Raw genomic sequence first — 15,748 nt, 5'->3', positions numbered from 1 at the left:
TTCTCGGCTTCATTCTATTGGCACATTTGACAAATGCGCTGTCTGTGGATCCAGATCCACAGATCCAAAATTGTTGAACAATGACTAAGGTTAGAGCCTTGAGGCACTCCAATACAAATCTCTTTTCACATTGTTACTGATCCATTAATGGTTACCCTTTGGTTCTGGTCATTCAGCCAGTTTCTGAATCCACCTAAGTATGCTGTTGTCTAGGCCACATCTCTCCATTTTGTCTACAGATACTTATAATACAAATAAATTAATTTGGGTAATGGGGCAGCTCTGATAACTGGTCTGAGCACCACATTTTAGAAAGGACACTGATCAGCTATTGAGAGCACAGAGGGAGGACAAAAGGACGGTCAGAGACCTTAAGTTCTTGCCATGGGAAGAATGGTTGAAAGTGCTTAATCTGGAGAAGAGAAGAGCTGGCGTCTGAGGGCGTCTGAGACATGGCTTCAGGTATTCGAAGGGCTCTCTGTCAGTGGACGAGGGTCTAGAGGAAATGGTGGAAGATGCAAAGAAACTTTTTAAGGTTTGATTTAACAAAGGCGTTCCTGACAGTTAAAGCTGGTCCCAAATGGAATTAGTTGCCTTAGTAATGTCCTCACTAGAGGCTTCATGAACAATCTGAAAGATCTTTTGTCGGGTATTTTGTAGAGAGGATTCTTATTCAGGAATGAGTTAGGCTAGACGGTTGCTGAGGTCCCTTCCAATTCATATTCTTTGATTCATATGTTTTATGATTCATTCAATAAATAGATTTTTCTCTACATGCCTATTATTAGTTGCATAGGACTTCCAAGGATATTGAGGTATGAGCATTGCCAGTGATAATGAGGTCTTATCCCTATTTTAGTGATGCAGTCTATACTTTTGATATATGAAATATAACTTTGTTTAGAGACCTTAAGAAGGGTAATTGGTATCAAAGTACAACCGATGTCTACATGTAAGAAAAGAATAAAAAAATCCACAAATAATAGAAAAATAGTTATGTGAAACTCTCTCTACACATGTAGAATCTATTTCATAGGATTGTAGATTTGAAGGTGGAAATTTAAACACATATTTTCCTGTTGTTTCTTAAGGAAGCACTACTGCCACTTAAAATCAGTACCTTACTATAGATTTCTTTCTGATCCAACTGAAAAGCTTCTGTGGTGATTGATTGAAAAGATGTGTAGTAGTGCTTTGTTTGGATTCTACGTGGTATAGATTAAAAGCTATTCTGTGCTATGATTTATTTAATTTTTGAGTTAATAATTGAAATAGTAGTATTGAAATGGTATTTAAAGAGCACTGGAATGAGTTTTGCTAAAATTTGAAGTTTTTGTAAATAACTTTATAGAGCATTTTATGTGAATAGGGAGCAAATAATTTTTTCTATCTACTTTAATTAGAAAATATCACATCAAGTCTTCAAACATTTATTAAGCACCTACCATATGCTAGGCATTACTAAGTACTGTGAATACTAAGAAAGGCAGAAGACAGTCCCTGCTTCCAAGGCACTCACAGTCTACTAGGAGGGTCGGAATGCAGATAACCACGTACAAACCAGATGTATGCAGGATAAACTGCAGGAAGGGAGCATGAAGGGAGGTCAGGAAAGGCTTCTTTTGTAAACCAGGAGACAGAGATGAGGCAGAGGTAGAGAGTTCCAGGCACTGGGGAATTAATCTCTTAGGTCCCTTGCAGTTGTAAATCTGTGATCCTGTGTTTTATGAGAGGACATAGGTAAAAATTGTATGGAATGAGAAGACCCAGAGTTGAAGATGAGGAAGGAAAGAATGACAGGCATGATGGACTGAGAAGATGGAAATGTACTCCACAGCAATAGGAAGTTTAGGGAAAAAAGAGGGCTTTGAGGTTAAGATGCTACATCCAATTCAAGCTATCCAGTAGGCAGCTGGAGATGGGGATGTTGAGGGTAATTACCTGTGCTAGTTACTTTTAATTGATACTCAATCATTATGGCTTAAAAAAATCTGTTAGTATCATAGCAATTTAAATTAATGAGAAATGTAGTCAGTTACTAGCAATAACAATGAGTTGCTTTGAGTAAATAAAAAATTCTGGGGTTGGATGAGCAAGAAAAACCCCAATTTTCAAATCAGTAATGAAAAAGTATTGTTTTATTCTTCTGGGATTTTACATGTTTGTGACAAGGGAAGCCTTCTTAGTGAGAAGCCCCTCAGAAAGATGTAACAATAAAACTTTCTTCTTCCTAAAATGCACAGAAAACAAAAAGTATGAAAGAGGACAAATAAACAAATTTTGTTAGTATCCTCATAAATTTTACATAGCTGTATATTTAATATACATGTATGTGTGTAGTTTCATATATAAAAGTGTACTAAATATCTTTTTTTTAGAAATGTTCACATTTGATGATTAATTTCATAGTGAATAAAAAATTTAAAAAGAACAATCAAAATGTAATTGTTCAATATTTTATATTTCAGGGTGGAGCTGTAGCAGGAAATGTGGCTCATATACTTGATTCAAATCATGGAAAGGTTGGTTTTCCCCTTGTTGCAAAGAAATATTCCACTTTGATATAAATCATGTTAATATAAGAGAATTAAATGACTTTGAAATGTGACATAGAGGTGATGTCACATCATCAACATGTGGCCGTAGTAATTGGAGAGACATGCATTCATAAAAGGAGATTATTTAGCACTTCTTTTTTTATTATACAGAAGGCCTTACTGTATACTGCAGTCAATCAGTTGGCAATGGGAAGCAATTCAGCAGAAGATGAAAAAAATGATCCGCTGAAGACCATTCAGAAGGCAGTCCTGTTATCTCCAGGTGAATAACATAAAAATTACATAGTTCATATATCTTTAGTAATTCACACTGCAGAATTACAAAGGATTTTTATGAGATTTTTTCCATAATATTTTAGCACATTATTCATTTATATGCAAATGGTACTGATAACTAAAAATATTTTTTATCTCTTCATGAAAACAGACCTACTAGAATCTATACTTAGAAATATACTTTGTTAGCAGTTACTGAAAAGTTTTTATTTGGAGTACATAGAATAACTGTAAATCAAATGAGCTATTTCTCCCCTTTCTATTGTAGTAGTTTAAATTAATGAAGTTTTATTATAGTTAAGTTGTTCGCTATATGTATGTTTACTCATAACTGAGGGGGAATGGTGTTAGCTCTTTGAAGGAAAAGATTATCATTTTGGTTAAAAAAAAAAAGTTTTACCAAGCACCTACTGTGTGTACAATACTGTTAGCGATGATGATGTAAAGGTCCAAGAGAGCTTATTGTTTATGCCAATGGGCACTCTTAATCCTGACCAGCAGTCACATAGTCAATTTGTTAGAGGAATAGAATTTAGAGCTAGAAGGAATCTTCTAGTCCCACTTCCTTTTTTTACAGGTGACGAAACTAAGCCTCGGAGTGGTTAAATGATATCACTTAATCACGGTCATCTGACTGTATCATGCTGTTGTAAGAGAACACTAACACAAAGCTAGACCATTGTAATTTTAATGGGAAATGGAAAAGCAACAAGCATTTATTAAGTACTTACTATGTGCCAGGGTGTGCTGAACGCTTTACAATTAGTATCTCATTTGATCGTCATAACGATCCTGTGATGTAGGTACTATTTTCATCTACAGTTGAGGAAACTGAGGCAGACAGAAGTTAAGTGACTTGCTTAGAGTCACACAGTTAGTAAATGCCCACAGGTGGATTTGAACTTGGGTCAGCATCCTTTTCATTGGGCCAATTACTGTCTCTAATGACCAATAATGACCATTCAGGTTTGGCCCCCCCAGGAAAAGAGTTGAGGAAACCCACTGCTTTTTTTTTTTCTTTGAAGACATGGGGTGCTCTTGGTGCCAACACTGCTTACACTTCCAGGTGTGGTTGTGGCAGTGGGTTTGCTGAACTGGTTTTCTTTGTTAGAAGGGAAGCTTCTCTGTCTAGAAATGATTGGCTGCCCCTAGACCTCAGGCCTGCCTCGTAGAACTGAAGTGCTATATGCATGTTACCTTGGAAGGCCAGCATCCCTGACCTCATCAGTGAGAAGGCCTGCCCTCACTGTGGCCTGGAGTATGGGGTTCTTTCAGAGTATCAGGACTGAGGGATGGGAACCCCATGTGGGATCTGTAGGGTATCTGAAGGGAAAGAGCCCAGAAAGCCAACGGCCTCTTGCCGTTGGTCACAAGAGACATGTAAGTTTAAGTGATACTTTTCAATCCTTCCTTCCCCCTCACTTCCCTTTTTTTCAGAGTCCAGCATTAGCCTACCTGCCTATCTTTATACTGCTGCCATTGTTGATCCTGACCAGGATTTCTCTCCTCCTCAGCTTTTCATAGTATTATTTCTCCTTTACAGTCAAGCCAGTATGCAGCCTTTCTGAGATTTTCTCATGCTTTTATCTTTGAGCACATGGCACTGTTCCATTGAATTTCTTTTTTGCTTATCACTGATCCCTTATCAGTCTTACTTTCCTTCTTAGAACTTCTTCCCTTTTTATTCTCTCTGCTCCCACCTGTTTCCATGTTGAATTCAGGTCTGTAGGAAAGTGTGTGCGTGTGTGTATGTGTGTGTGTGTTCACCCATCTTTTTATTCAGTTTAGATCAGAGCTGTCCAAAATGCCACAGCGTGATTTATGCGGCACCCCTACAAGCATAGAAATTTACATAAATGCTTTAGTAAATGGAGCCAAGCTACCGCAGAGCTCTCACTACAATGGCAAATCAAAATATATTGTCTGTTGTTTCAATAAAAACCTAAGGTTGGACGGCCCTGGTTTAGATGAAAATGAGGTTCATGTGATGTCTGTTCTCTCCACCCTTTCTCCATTTTTTTATATGCTTCATCTCATGGATCCCTGTTATGTGAATTAACATTCCCTTCTTTTTCTCTTCTTTTCTTCCCTACTCCTTTCTTCTCTAAATACTCTCAAAACAGAACAAAACTACTCCCCAGGGCCTCTGTCTTATTTAACTCCTTCTGTGACCCTTGCAGACATTAGAATTTTGAGGGGACACTTGTTTCTTTTCCTCCTATTAGAATGTATTTACTTTAATGTCATGTAGTCCTCTTCAAATGCTTAGATGTAGTTACCTTTCTAGTATTAGCTTGATTCCTCCTTGGCTGAGATGTGGGGATCCCAGAATACTATGCTGACTGGGTGTTGATGTTGTCTTTTTTTCTTGTTTGGCTCAGGCACAGAGCTGAATCCCGGCCTGGCTCTGTATTTTGCTGTGGGTCTGGGATGCTTACGTGCCTATGTTTTCCACCTGCCTTTGTTTGTCTCTACTAAGAGTTTGCGCAGAGTTCTTGCAGTTTTCTTGTGTAAATCTGGACTAGATGGAGGAACTTGTAGCTATTTTTTTTGTTTTGTTTTCTTTATTGTTATTCATTCTGGTGCACTTTTCCTTTTTTGCGGGGGGCGGGGAGAAGGCAAGGCAGTTGGGGTTAAGTGACTTGCCCAAGGTCACATAGCTAGTAAGTGTCAAGCATCTGAGACTGGATTTGAAATTAGGTCCTCCTGACTCCAGAGTCGGTGCTCTATTCACTGTGCCACCTAGCTCCCCCTCTGGTGTACTTTTAGAGCTTTTGCTGGAGTGTTTATGGGGTAATTTTGGCTCTTCTAGGTCCTAATATACCTCTATGAGCTGGAAAATTACTCTACTGCCAGAGTTCTGTCCCTCCAGAATAAATTGAGCAGTTAGCATGCATTTTGGAAACATATAAGATCCACAGCATGTAATATTTGACAGCATGATTTTTAACATGGGTCTTCAGACTAATACATCTTGTTGATTTAACTTTCTAAAATAACTTGTCCTCAAGTATGTAGATCAGACAAGTAGGTAAATTTCCTTTTTCTGGAATTGTTATTGAATGAGTTAATGCTGATTAAAAAACAAGACTCCCCTGTGCCATTTACTAGCTTTGATAGATCTAGGCACAAAGATTTATCTACATTTTAGAAAGGAAAGATTGATAAGGTAGAGTGGTCTATGGTGGTCACTTTAAGTATCTTGTCCTGTCATAGGTGATTTGTATTTATTATAGGCAGCTGATCAGACAGAGTGGTTTGATCAAACATCTAGATATGTAGATTTGTACCTATTAGAGAAATAATCTGTGAGTACATAAAAATGCAGTAAATTTAGAGCAATCTAGTATAGCTATAAGATTAGGGCTTAGAATTTCTGTGGCTGTATGTAGCACAGTTTTAACACAGTATTTCAGGGTATTATTTAAAAAATGTTTCAAAATAGCTAAATATAGCCAGAAGAATAGAAAGGGAAATAATTTTTCTCATTGAAATGGAACTGGAAAGTGTCAAAATAAAAATTTAGTTGGACAAGGGGAGGAGGTGTGTGTGTGAGATGTTGTAAGAATACTTTGGTGAGGTTTCTAGGTGTGGCATCTGTGCATCATTCTGGCCCTGTCACTCATCTTCATAAAGAATATGGCTATGGCTTAGCTGTGTGTGGAAGCATCATTACTCAGGAGAGCCCTTTTTGCCTTGCTGCTTCCTTGTCATTGAGTGGTGAACCCTCCAAAAATAGGCTGCCTGTAGAAGAGAGAGGACCTGAATAATCCACACACTATTTTGTTATCTCTTGAATAGTTCAGAGCAGTGTAATGATTCATGTTTCCTTTTTCTTTTTTTTAAACAATAACAAGTTCACCATGGCTAGTCTTCTTTTGACTATAGCAAATTTATCTGTTTTCTATAGAAATGAGACAGATAAATTTGAGGAGGCAGATGTTTGTGCTATGTTTTTGAAATGAAGTCAGTTACAAATATTCTAGTCACTTGAATAATAAGATTTATCATCTCCACTTTTGGAAGTTTTAGGACTATGTAGGTGATTATCTAGAGCAGGCCTGCTCAACCTGTGGTCCATGGGCCTGATTTAGAGCCTATGACAGAATTTTTTCAAAGGAATTGTCAGGAAAATGTATTGCTTTATCAGGTTTCAGAGGAACTTCCAAGATTTGTTCTTTTCCTTCTTAGAATAAATCTGAGAACATGTGGCATTCCGTGAGAGCCTGTCGGGGGTCATGTAATCCAACCTCTGTGTTTACAGATGAGGAAGTTGAGCTCCAGTGCAGTGAGGTGACTTTTCCTGGTCACCCTGCTAGTCACATGACTCAGATGGAATTTGAACCCCTGTCTTCTCATCCTGGATCTAGTGCTGATCCTCACACTGCCTTCATAGCAATGTGTTTACATTCAACTGCACTCACTTACCAGAGAAGTACAATGGAAAGCGTTCCTGGATATGGAACCGGAGAATCTAAGATTAAATCTCAGGTCAAGTAGTCATTCAGTAGGCATTTGTTAAGCCTTGGTGTATGATAGTCACTGTGCTGTCTGTTGGGGAGACAAAGATAAACATGAAGCAGCTCTTGACCTCAAGGAACTTACATTCTATCAAGGGATGCAACATGTCCATAAAATAAACTGGAAACAAAATAAATATAAGGTAATTGGGTGAGGGGGGGGGAATCACAAGCAGCTAGTATGATCAGAAAAAACTTCATCGTCAAGGTGTTGCTTGTGCAGTTTTGAAGGAAAACGGGAGTACTAAGAAGTGGAGATAAGGTGGGAGTGCTGTGGGTGAAAACCATTGCAAAGGCCTGGAAGTGGGAGATTTTGTGTGTCAGCAACATTAATAAGGACAATGTGGCAGCATCATAGAGTAATGAGTGTATAATTAGGTTGGAAAGGTAGTTTGAAGCCGAGTTGTGAAGGACTTTAAGAGCTAAAAAGAGGAGCTTATATTTTATTTGATCCTAGGGGTAGAAAGTGGCAGCTAGGTGGCACAGTAGATAGAGCACTGGTCCTGGAGTCAGGAGGAACTGAATTCAAATCCGGCCTCAGACACTTACTAGATGTGTGACCTGGGCAAGTCTGTTTGTCTCAGTTTCCTCATCTGTAAAATGAGCTGGAGCAGGAAATGGCAAACTACTCCCATATCTTTGCCAAGAAAAACCCATAATGGAGTCAGGGAGAGTTGGATGTGACTGAAATGACTCAACAGCAAAAAGAGGTAGAAGGGAGCCATTGGAGTTTATTAAGTAGAAGGCCTTCACGTTAGGAGAATCACTTTGGCAGTGCGGTGGAGGATGGATTCTTGAGGCAGGGAGACCAATCAAGAGCCCATTGTGGTTGTCAGGGCTGTGTGGATAGAGACAAGGGGCTGGATGCAAGAGTTAAGTGTCTACAAAGGAAGTATATACACAGTACATACCCTGGATTACTCCCACTGTCCATCTCCTCTGTTCCTACTCAGATACTGCTGAATGGAGCTGAAGTCCTCAGACTGGCGTACTGGGTACACTGCCGTTTGTTAGTTTACCTTAGCTGGGTCCTCACTGCAGCAAAGAGAGGGAAGGAGATAAACGTTTCTATACCACCTCCTTGGTGCCCCGCCCTTTACAAATTCATCTCATTTGATCTTCTTAGCTACCCTGAGAGATAGGTGCTGTTATTATTATTATCATTTTTGTGGTTGAGGAAACTAAGGCAAATAGAGGTTAAATAACTTGTCCAGGATCACACAGCTAGTGAGTATCTGATACCAAAGTTGAACTCAGGTCTTCCTCGTTCTAGGCCCAGCTCTCCTTCCACTCTGCCACCTTGCTGCAATCCTTTTATTCCTCCTCAATTGATTCTTTATTTCATTCCTTACAAATATGATTCCAGGTATTCTCCTTAAGAATCTCACTTTCTTTCAGCTGAGGATTTTTCCTTTTATTTTGCTGAAAAAATTGAGGCCGTTTGCCATTAGCTGTCTCTTTTCCACTTCTCGTATCAAAACTTTTTGACAGTTATGTCTTCCTCCCTCTTCACCTCTTCCCTTTCCCTAGTCTCTGTTAATAAGGTGGCTCTTTTCCTTGCCAGTGCCAGTCCTTCAACATATGCCTTTGATCCTTTCCCCTCCCATCTTCTCCAGTAAATGCCCCCTCAGTCATCCTCTTACCTCTTCCTCCAGTCTTTAATCTCTTGCTGTGTACTAGTTCCTTTCCTGTTATCTTCAAATGTGCCCACTTCTGCCGATCTTCTTTTTAAGAAAAGCCTTCACCAAACTCTACCATCCTCTCAAGCTATCGTCATATAGCTCTCCACCATTTGTTAGTAAGTCTCCTAGAGAAGACACAGAAAAGTCAAGCAGATGTAGATCTCAGCCAGTTGATGTGGGGTAGATACATTAGATATTATTATATAGGCCCTTGGGAACTCTCACATTCAGCCATTATAACGCAGAGGGAAAAATAAGGAATGGCCTTTGCACAGGCAGTCTCCTATACCTGGAAAGTACTTCATTTTCACCTCTGACTCTTATAATTCTTAGCTTTCTTCAAGGCTTTCAGCACAAGTGGAAAGAGCCTCTGGAGTATCTAGAGTTAGAGGACCTGGGTTCAAATCTCACCTCTGTCATTTGATAGTCAGTAATAGTCAATAAATCTCTTTTAAGTGCTTACTTTCTATCAGTAGGGAAACAAAGAAGGCAAAAGACAGTCCCTGCCCTCAAGGGGCTCACAATCTCATGGGGGAAATCAACCTTTGAAAAGAAGCTGAAAAAAGAGGTCTCAGGGGTTAGAGGAGGTACCAGGCACATGGGACAGATTGGAAATAATGAAACGGTTGCCCTGGGTGCCCTCTTTAAATGGAGATGAGGGAGGAGCTTGGTTCACCTTCCACCCTCTCCATAACCACACTAAAGGGGTATGAGTGTCAGAACTTCTCAGGATGAGGTTTTCTGAGACCATGATGAAGTCCAAGAGAGCATTCAGGTGGGAAATGATGGGGAACTTGACACTTCTATGAACTCTGATATCCCCAGCACTTAGTACAATGCCACAAAGTGGGCACTTGTTAATACTAGTTGACTAACTGATTTGGCTTCTTCTGGGTTTCATTTTCTTCAGCTGTAAAATAAGAGGATAGAATTGAATCTTAGAATCATAGATTTAGAACAGGGAAGGACCTTAGAGGCCATTGAGTCTAAAACCTTTATTTTTAGGTGGGAAAACTGAGGCACAGAGAGGTTAAATGACTTGCTCAGGGTCACACATCTAGCAATTGATTGAGACTCATTTCAGCTCTAGTAACTACACTTCCATACTAGGATATTTCTCCTTATCACTGTCATTGTATCCAGGACTTGGCCTTGCACGATGCCAGGGCTTGTAGCATGTGCTTATTAATAAATACATCACTAATTCACATTTGAGGATATTGTTACTAAATGACTATCATTAAAATTTGTGCTTTATTTTCCCAGTACAGGTGGTTAATTTTTGTTGCGCTATTCACACTATTTTTTTTAAATGATCTAGTTATGTAAGTATGGATTTGTAGGACAGCTGACTAGAATTAGGGGTGATAGTCAGGAAATAGATAAAAGCTACTTGACTCATTTGATACCTTGATCTTGACTTTGGCCTCATTAATATGGTACTTTAATCAAATTATCTATACAAACTACCTATAAATAGAAACTTATAGAAGAAGAGCTTGTTCTCATTCTTTGTGTAGGAATGGATGAAGAATTACTAGTAAATCTTGAGAAGTAAGTGCTGTGATGAGTCTCCTTTTGGTTTTTGTCAATATTGTGACCTTGATTAGTCAAAATTCCTTTAAGTCACTGAACTCTTCTTTAAGTCACTGAACTCTTCACTCAGGATTTTCAGGGGGTAAAAATCGTTGCCATTGTTTACAAATATAGTGCCTTTTAGCAGTTCTTCATAGAGAATATTGGCATAGTAATGAAGTTTATACTTATATTATGGTTTCTGTTTTTAGATGATCCTGCTGTCTGGGCAGGGCTAATGGCAGCCTGTTATGCTGACAATACATTGGCTGTCTTAAATAACACACAGCCAAAGAGGACAGAGCTAGATATAGCACTGTTAACCACTGTTTCTGCTACAGGTAAGTGAAAAAACTTTTTTTTAACTTTTTAGTTCCTTTTAGATTGAACTTAGTATTGAACCTTTAGGTATTTAAGTGCAATGAAATAAATACTAATTCTGGAACATTTTATTATGTAAATGCATTTCTTAAGGCGTTTTAGTTATAATAATTGTTTGATGTCTTTCTTAAAACATTTTTAAAAAAATCAATAGCTCTGCCTATTTTAAGAAACATAAAATTTTAAATTTTATTCTACCCACTATAATATAACCAGAATAAAGGTCTTAGTAATTTGATAGGTCTTATTTTAGATTGTGTAAATTAGCAACTTTATAGAGAATAATCAGAATAAAAGAAGGGAAACTTTATCAGCTGAAAACAGGTGGAACCAGCCCAAACACCCTTTTTTTGTTTTTTGTTTTTACCATTTCTGAAGTTTTTATCTAGTTGATCTAAACAAATGAGCTAATAATGTACTTGAGAGAAATTCATAAGTGGTAGAAACATCAAAATTCTTTTCCTTGTGTTTTGATATTTTAAATCCTTCAGTCTGATAACCATGGTAGGCCCTTGGTTTCGTTTTTTATTTTAAAAACTGTTTTAGCATCAGAAATGAATTACTCTGGTTTTGAATTAGGCAGTAGTTTTCCTTTTATCTCTAGGTTATCTATAATTTGTTGGTCGATGTCAACCTTCTGTCATTTTCTATTAGTTCTTGACTATCAGTGATAGCCAGCTGATGTCAGGCAGCTACCTTTATGACACTTTAATGTCTGTCTTTAGAGAAGATTGTAATACTTGACAAAACTGAAAGAGCCAAATGAAGAATTAAATTCAAAAGCACCAAAAATAAGTGCAGTGGTTGTTGGGGTTTTCTCATTTATTTGATAAATTAAATTTAATGAATTAAAATTTTTACTTTAAAAATGATTATCTACTTTAGTACAACATAGCTTCAAGTGTCTTTAATACTAGAATTTGTTTTTTTCGCCATACTTCTGATTGCTTAAACTACACTAAAGAATTTATGCCATTTTTTATGGGGTTGTAACAATTCAGTTTACTGGTTTTCAAATGAAATTTCTAGGAATATCTGAGTTGCCAAATATATACTGGAAACGCTTAGCAATTCAGTTTTAATCATTGGACAATGACTCAAACACTATTATATGCAAGAATGGTGGAGCCAGGACAGCTGTGATGTGGTATATAGAACACTATGGCTTTTTTACTCAGAGAGACCTGAGTTCAGATATTACTTGTGGCAGTTATTAGTTGTGTCGTTCTGCACAAGTCACCTAACCACTTCATGCCTCAGGTAACTCCCTAGGATTTACCTATTAAGTCATACACATATTTTAGTCTCTTGGTAGAGGGAATTTCTATACTAAGAGTTCCCCACACTGATGAAATCATTGAGTCTTTCATATTCTATATGCAAATCACTGTTGTAATATGAATCTGTTGTGTTCTATATTCTGTCTAATGACTCTTTCCATGTTAGTGGTTCTCTCCTTCTTAGCTATGTCTTTAACTGTCATAAGAACAAAGGGTTCCCCAGAGCTTTAATCCTTTGATATTCTCAGGCAAGAATTCAGTTCACTGGATTGGGAGGGGATCAAGAAGACACATCAATAGCCTAATCTCAGAATAGAGACCACTGATGAGTTTGGGGATTTGAAAAAGAGAGAGAGATAGCTATACTCACCCAAGTTGATCTAACAGTACTTTTGTTGAAAGTGCACAAACTAATTTATTGGACATATTGATTCATGTAATTGTTATGAGAAAACATGTGCCCTCTGATTCAGAGCCACTGGGAGTCCTTGCGTTGGCCCTTGCATTGGGAGTGAGGCTGTATGTATATAGAACTGAGTCTTAGGCATTTAGCTAAAATGATGATAGAGGCCTATGAAGTTTTTATACTGGGTAGTTGAAGGGAGCCAGATGCTTCAGTCTAGTGTGTGTAAACACTAACTGCCTTTGAAAACCCCAGCCATGATGGGGCCAGTTAAGTCTAAACATGGGGAGTTGGAAAAACTCCTTTGGTGCCAGGGCCAGCATCAGATATTCATCAGTCACTTTAGCTGTCTTACCAGCCCTCTCTCAAGATTTTAAAGATATTTTACTACAACTCAGTTCAACAAACATTTAAATCCTTACCATATTTCAGGCATTATGGTAGACCCTGGGGATTCAGACAAAAATGAAACAATCCCTCTCCTAAAGGAACTCTGTTGGAGCAGGCAGGGTAGGGAGGGGTAGTTTTCCACTATTCAACTATATTTCCTTTCAGATTTATTGTGGGTTCTGCAGTTTGTAGTATAACTAGGTAGAAGCTATGATGTAGTTTTATGTAAAAGGCACAGATAGTATAAGATTGACCTCAAATCATTATCTGTCAAGTATCATGTAAATTTGTGTGTATATGTGAGACTTCAATATCACAAGCCTTTTTCAAGCTTATGGTAATTTAAATATAAGATGTTACTTACACTCACTTTTTTCCCACAGGGCCTCCCTGATAGTTTTTATCATGTGTTTACTCCTTAGCTTTCTAGGGTGTTAGAAATTAGAGACCAAAGATAAACACACCATGAAATTAAGTTTTTGGTTTCTCAGCAGGGGTGTCCATAGAATGAGTCCAGATTCAGTCAGTTGTGCAGTCATTTCCTGAATCAGTTATCCAAGCGGAAGGGCATCCATGTATCTTAGGTGACTTTGTTGTATATTAAGGTCTGCTTTAAGCTTGCCTTCCAACCACATATAGCATCCCCAAGCCTTTGACACTCTCAGCTTTGATTGTAAGGGCTCTTATTCATGGGGCAGGAAATTTTCTTCCGTATTACATTTTCATAGTGGTAACATTGGACACGTTTTAGCAGCTGATTAATTTTGTATAAGCATAAATTAAAATTGAAAAGAAAAATAAACATGTTTTTATTTACAGTCAAAGAAAAAGACCTTCCTGAAAGCTATGGTCAGACTATTGAAAAGTGGTCTCTTTGTCAAGCTCTCGCCGGTTTAATAGAAAAAGGGAAAATTTCAGAAGCTGAGGCCCTCTGCACAAAGGTACAATGATAGGCTAAAATGAAATGACTTCTCAATACCTGAAGAACTTGGAGAAAAGCACACTATAATTATTGCTTCTACTTTTAGAATAAAATCTTATTGGAGGAAATATGGTACAGTGGTAAGAACACTGCACTGGGGGTCATGATACCATTTGGAAAAGATTTTGAAATCAGGTGTACTTTGCCATTAAGAAGGAAGATCTCACTAGTATCTCCTTAGCACTATGAACAAGGCAATATTTTTACTTTTGATGGCTTCCCCAAAGTATGCCACTTGCTATGTTAAGGGATTTTTTTGTGATCTTAGCCCCTCCCTCCTTAGTTGAGATAGCACCTAAAGACTTTCAGAAAATCACTTGAGCTTCTGGGGATGAAAAAGGATACTTTTTACCTTTTTACTTTATGCCATTCATACTTCTACTTAATTCTGATAGATGGGTTAAGTGATCTGGGTACCCCCATGCCCAACACAGATTGCAACTCTTCCTAATAAAATGAATTCCTTGGTATCTGACCATCAATCAGAGCTTTCCCACACTATCCAGAACACACAGCTTGAGTCATAGACACACAGTACATCCAGGACCGTATGCAAAGCATTTCCAGGCTGGTAGAATAGCTTTACTGTTACATTGCCATCAGTGATCTGTGACTTCATCAGCATAGGAACTCCCTCCACCAATGCCAATTGAAGCCCATCATAACTTTATAAATAAGTTATAATTTAGAGAGTTGCTTAAGGGTTAAAGAAGTTAGGTAATTTGCCCATGGTCACACAGCTAGTGAATGGCAGAGGTGGGATTTGAACCCAGGGTTTCCTTATTCCAGGTTCACTCTTCTATCCAGTATGTTACAGTAACTCTCATTTCCACCTTTTCTTATCCTATTTCTTTTTGGTCTAGCGTAAGACTTTGACTCTGAAAAAAGATAATTGATGTGTTCTTGTTATTGGAATCTTAAAATCTCAACGTTAGAGCAAGAAAAAGTAGTGTAAGAGGATGAAGAAAATGTATCATTTTTATATCTCTTGACACCTAAGGAAGTATTGGTAACTCTGAATCTCCCCTTTCATGGGAAGAAAGGGAAAAATCCCTGCTTATAGAAAAATGATTTGGTAATATAGTATGTCCCATTAGGGTATGGTAGTTTGGAGTTAACTTTTTTCCTTTTATGGTTAGTTAAGCTGTTTACCTCCTGACTGTTTTTCTAGATCTTAGCTGAGGTCATAAATCAGAATGTCAAACTAAATCAAATTTAGTTGTGTTATAAAAACGAAGAAACAGTACTTAATAGTACTGAAATATAAAGTTTAAAATTACAAAAATTTTTCGGGATTACCAGAAGCTTTTGTAATTGTCAGTTCCTCAGTAAGAATGGGATGATTTTTTTTCCTAACTAAAATTATTCCTTAACTGTTTTTAGCTTGCAAGTTAAAATTTCATACTTTGATGTTATTGGGTTAAAATCAAAACTAATGAGACCAAGATTATAGGTTTGAAACCCATGTAGACTAACTGTACTCAAATTTAGTATGATCATCAGCTAGACTTGGTTAGCCTGATATCCTGAAAGTTCATCTCTTAGTTGATTGTTGGAACTTAGAATTTTTTTTCCATAGAAGCAATATTATAAATGGTCCGCCAAAGCTTATATTCCTCCTAACACAGCTGAAGTATAGTAGTAACTATTCTCCCGTATTTACTGGTGGTGGGAGCAGGTATCTCTGTGGTGTAGAGAGGA

The 15,748-nt window shown here is 37.8% G+C and overlaps 1 protein-coding gene across 4 annotated transcripts in view; it reads left to right on the top strand.

Annotated features, from left to right (window-relative positions):
- The window catches only part of TTC37 (tetratricopeptide repeat domain 37), a 122,014-nt gene that overhangs the window by 89,711 nt on the left and 16,555 nt on the right, over positions 1 to 15,748 (top strand). For all 4 annotated transcript variants that reach the window (XM_036767420.1, XM_036767412.1, XM_036767403.1 and 1 more), the window contains 4 exons: positions 2,469 to 2,522; positions 2,709 to 2,820; positions 10,824 to 10,952; positions 13,885 to 14,006. In XM_036767420.1, coding sequence (XP_036623315.1) covers positions 2,469 to 2,522; positions 2,709 to 2,820; positions 10,824 to 10,952; positions 13,885 to 14,006 — 417 coding nt within the window. The remainder of the gene's footprint in view (positions 1 to 2,468; positions 2,523 to 2,708; positions 2,821 to 10,823; positions 10,953 to 13,884; positions 14,007 to 15,748) is intronic.

The sequence above is a fragment of the Trichosurus vulpecula genome, chromosome 1 (assembly GCF_011100635.1).
Source record: "Trichosurus vulpecula isolate mTriVul1 chromosome 1, mTriVul1.pri, whole genome shotgun sequence".
NCBI classification, from domain to species: domain Eukaryota; kingdom Metazoa; phylum Chordata; class Mammalia; order Diprotodontia; family Phalangeridae; genus Trichosurus; species Trichosurus vulpecula.
This window is presented reverse-complemented; position numbering and strand designations above follow the sequence as displayed.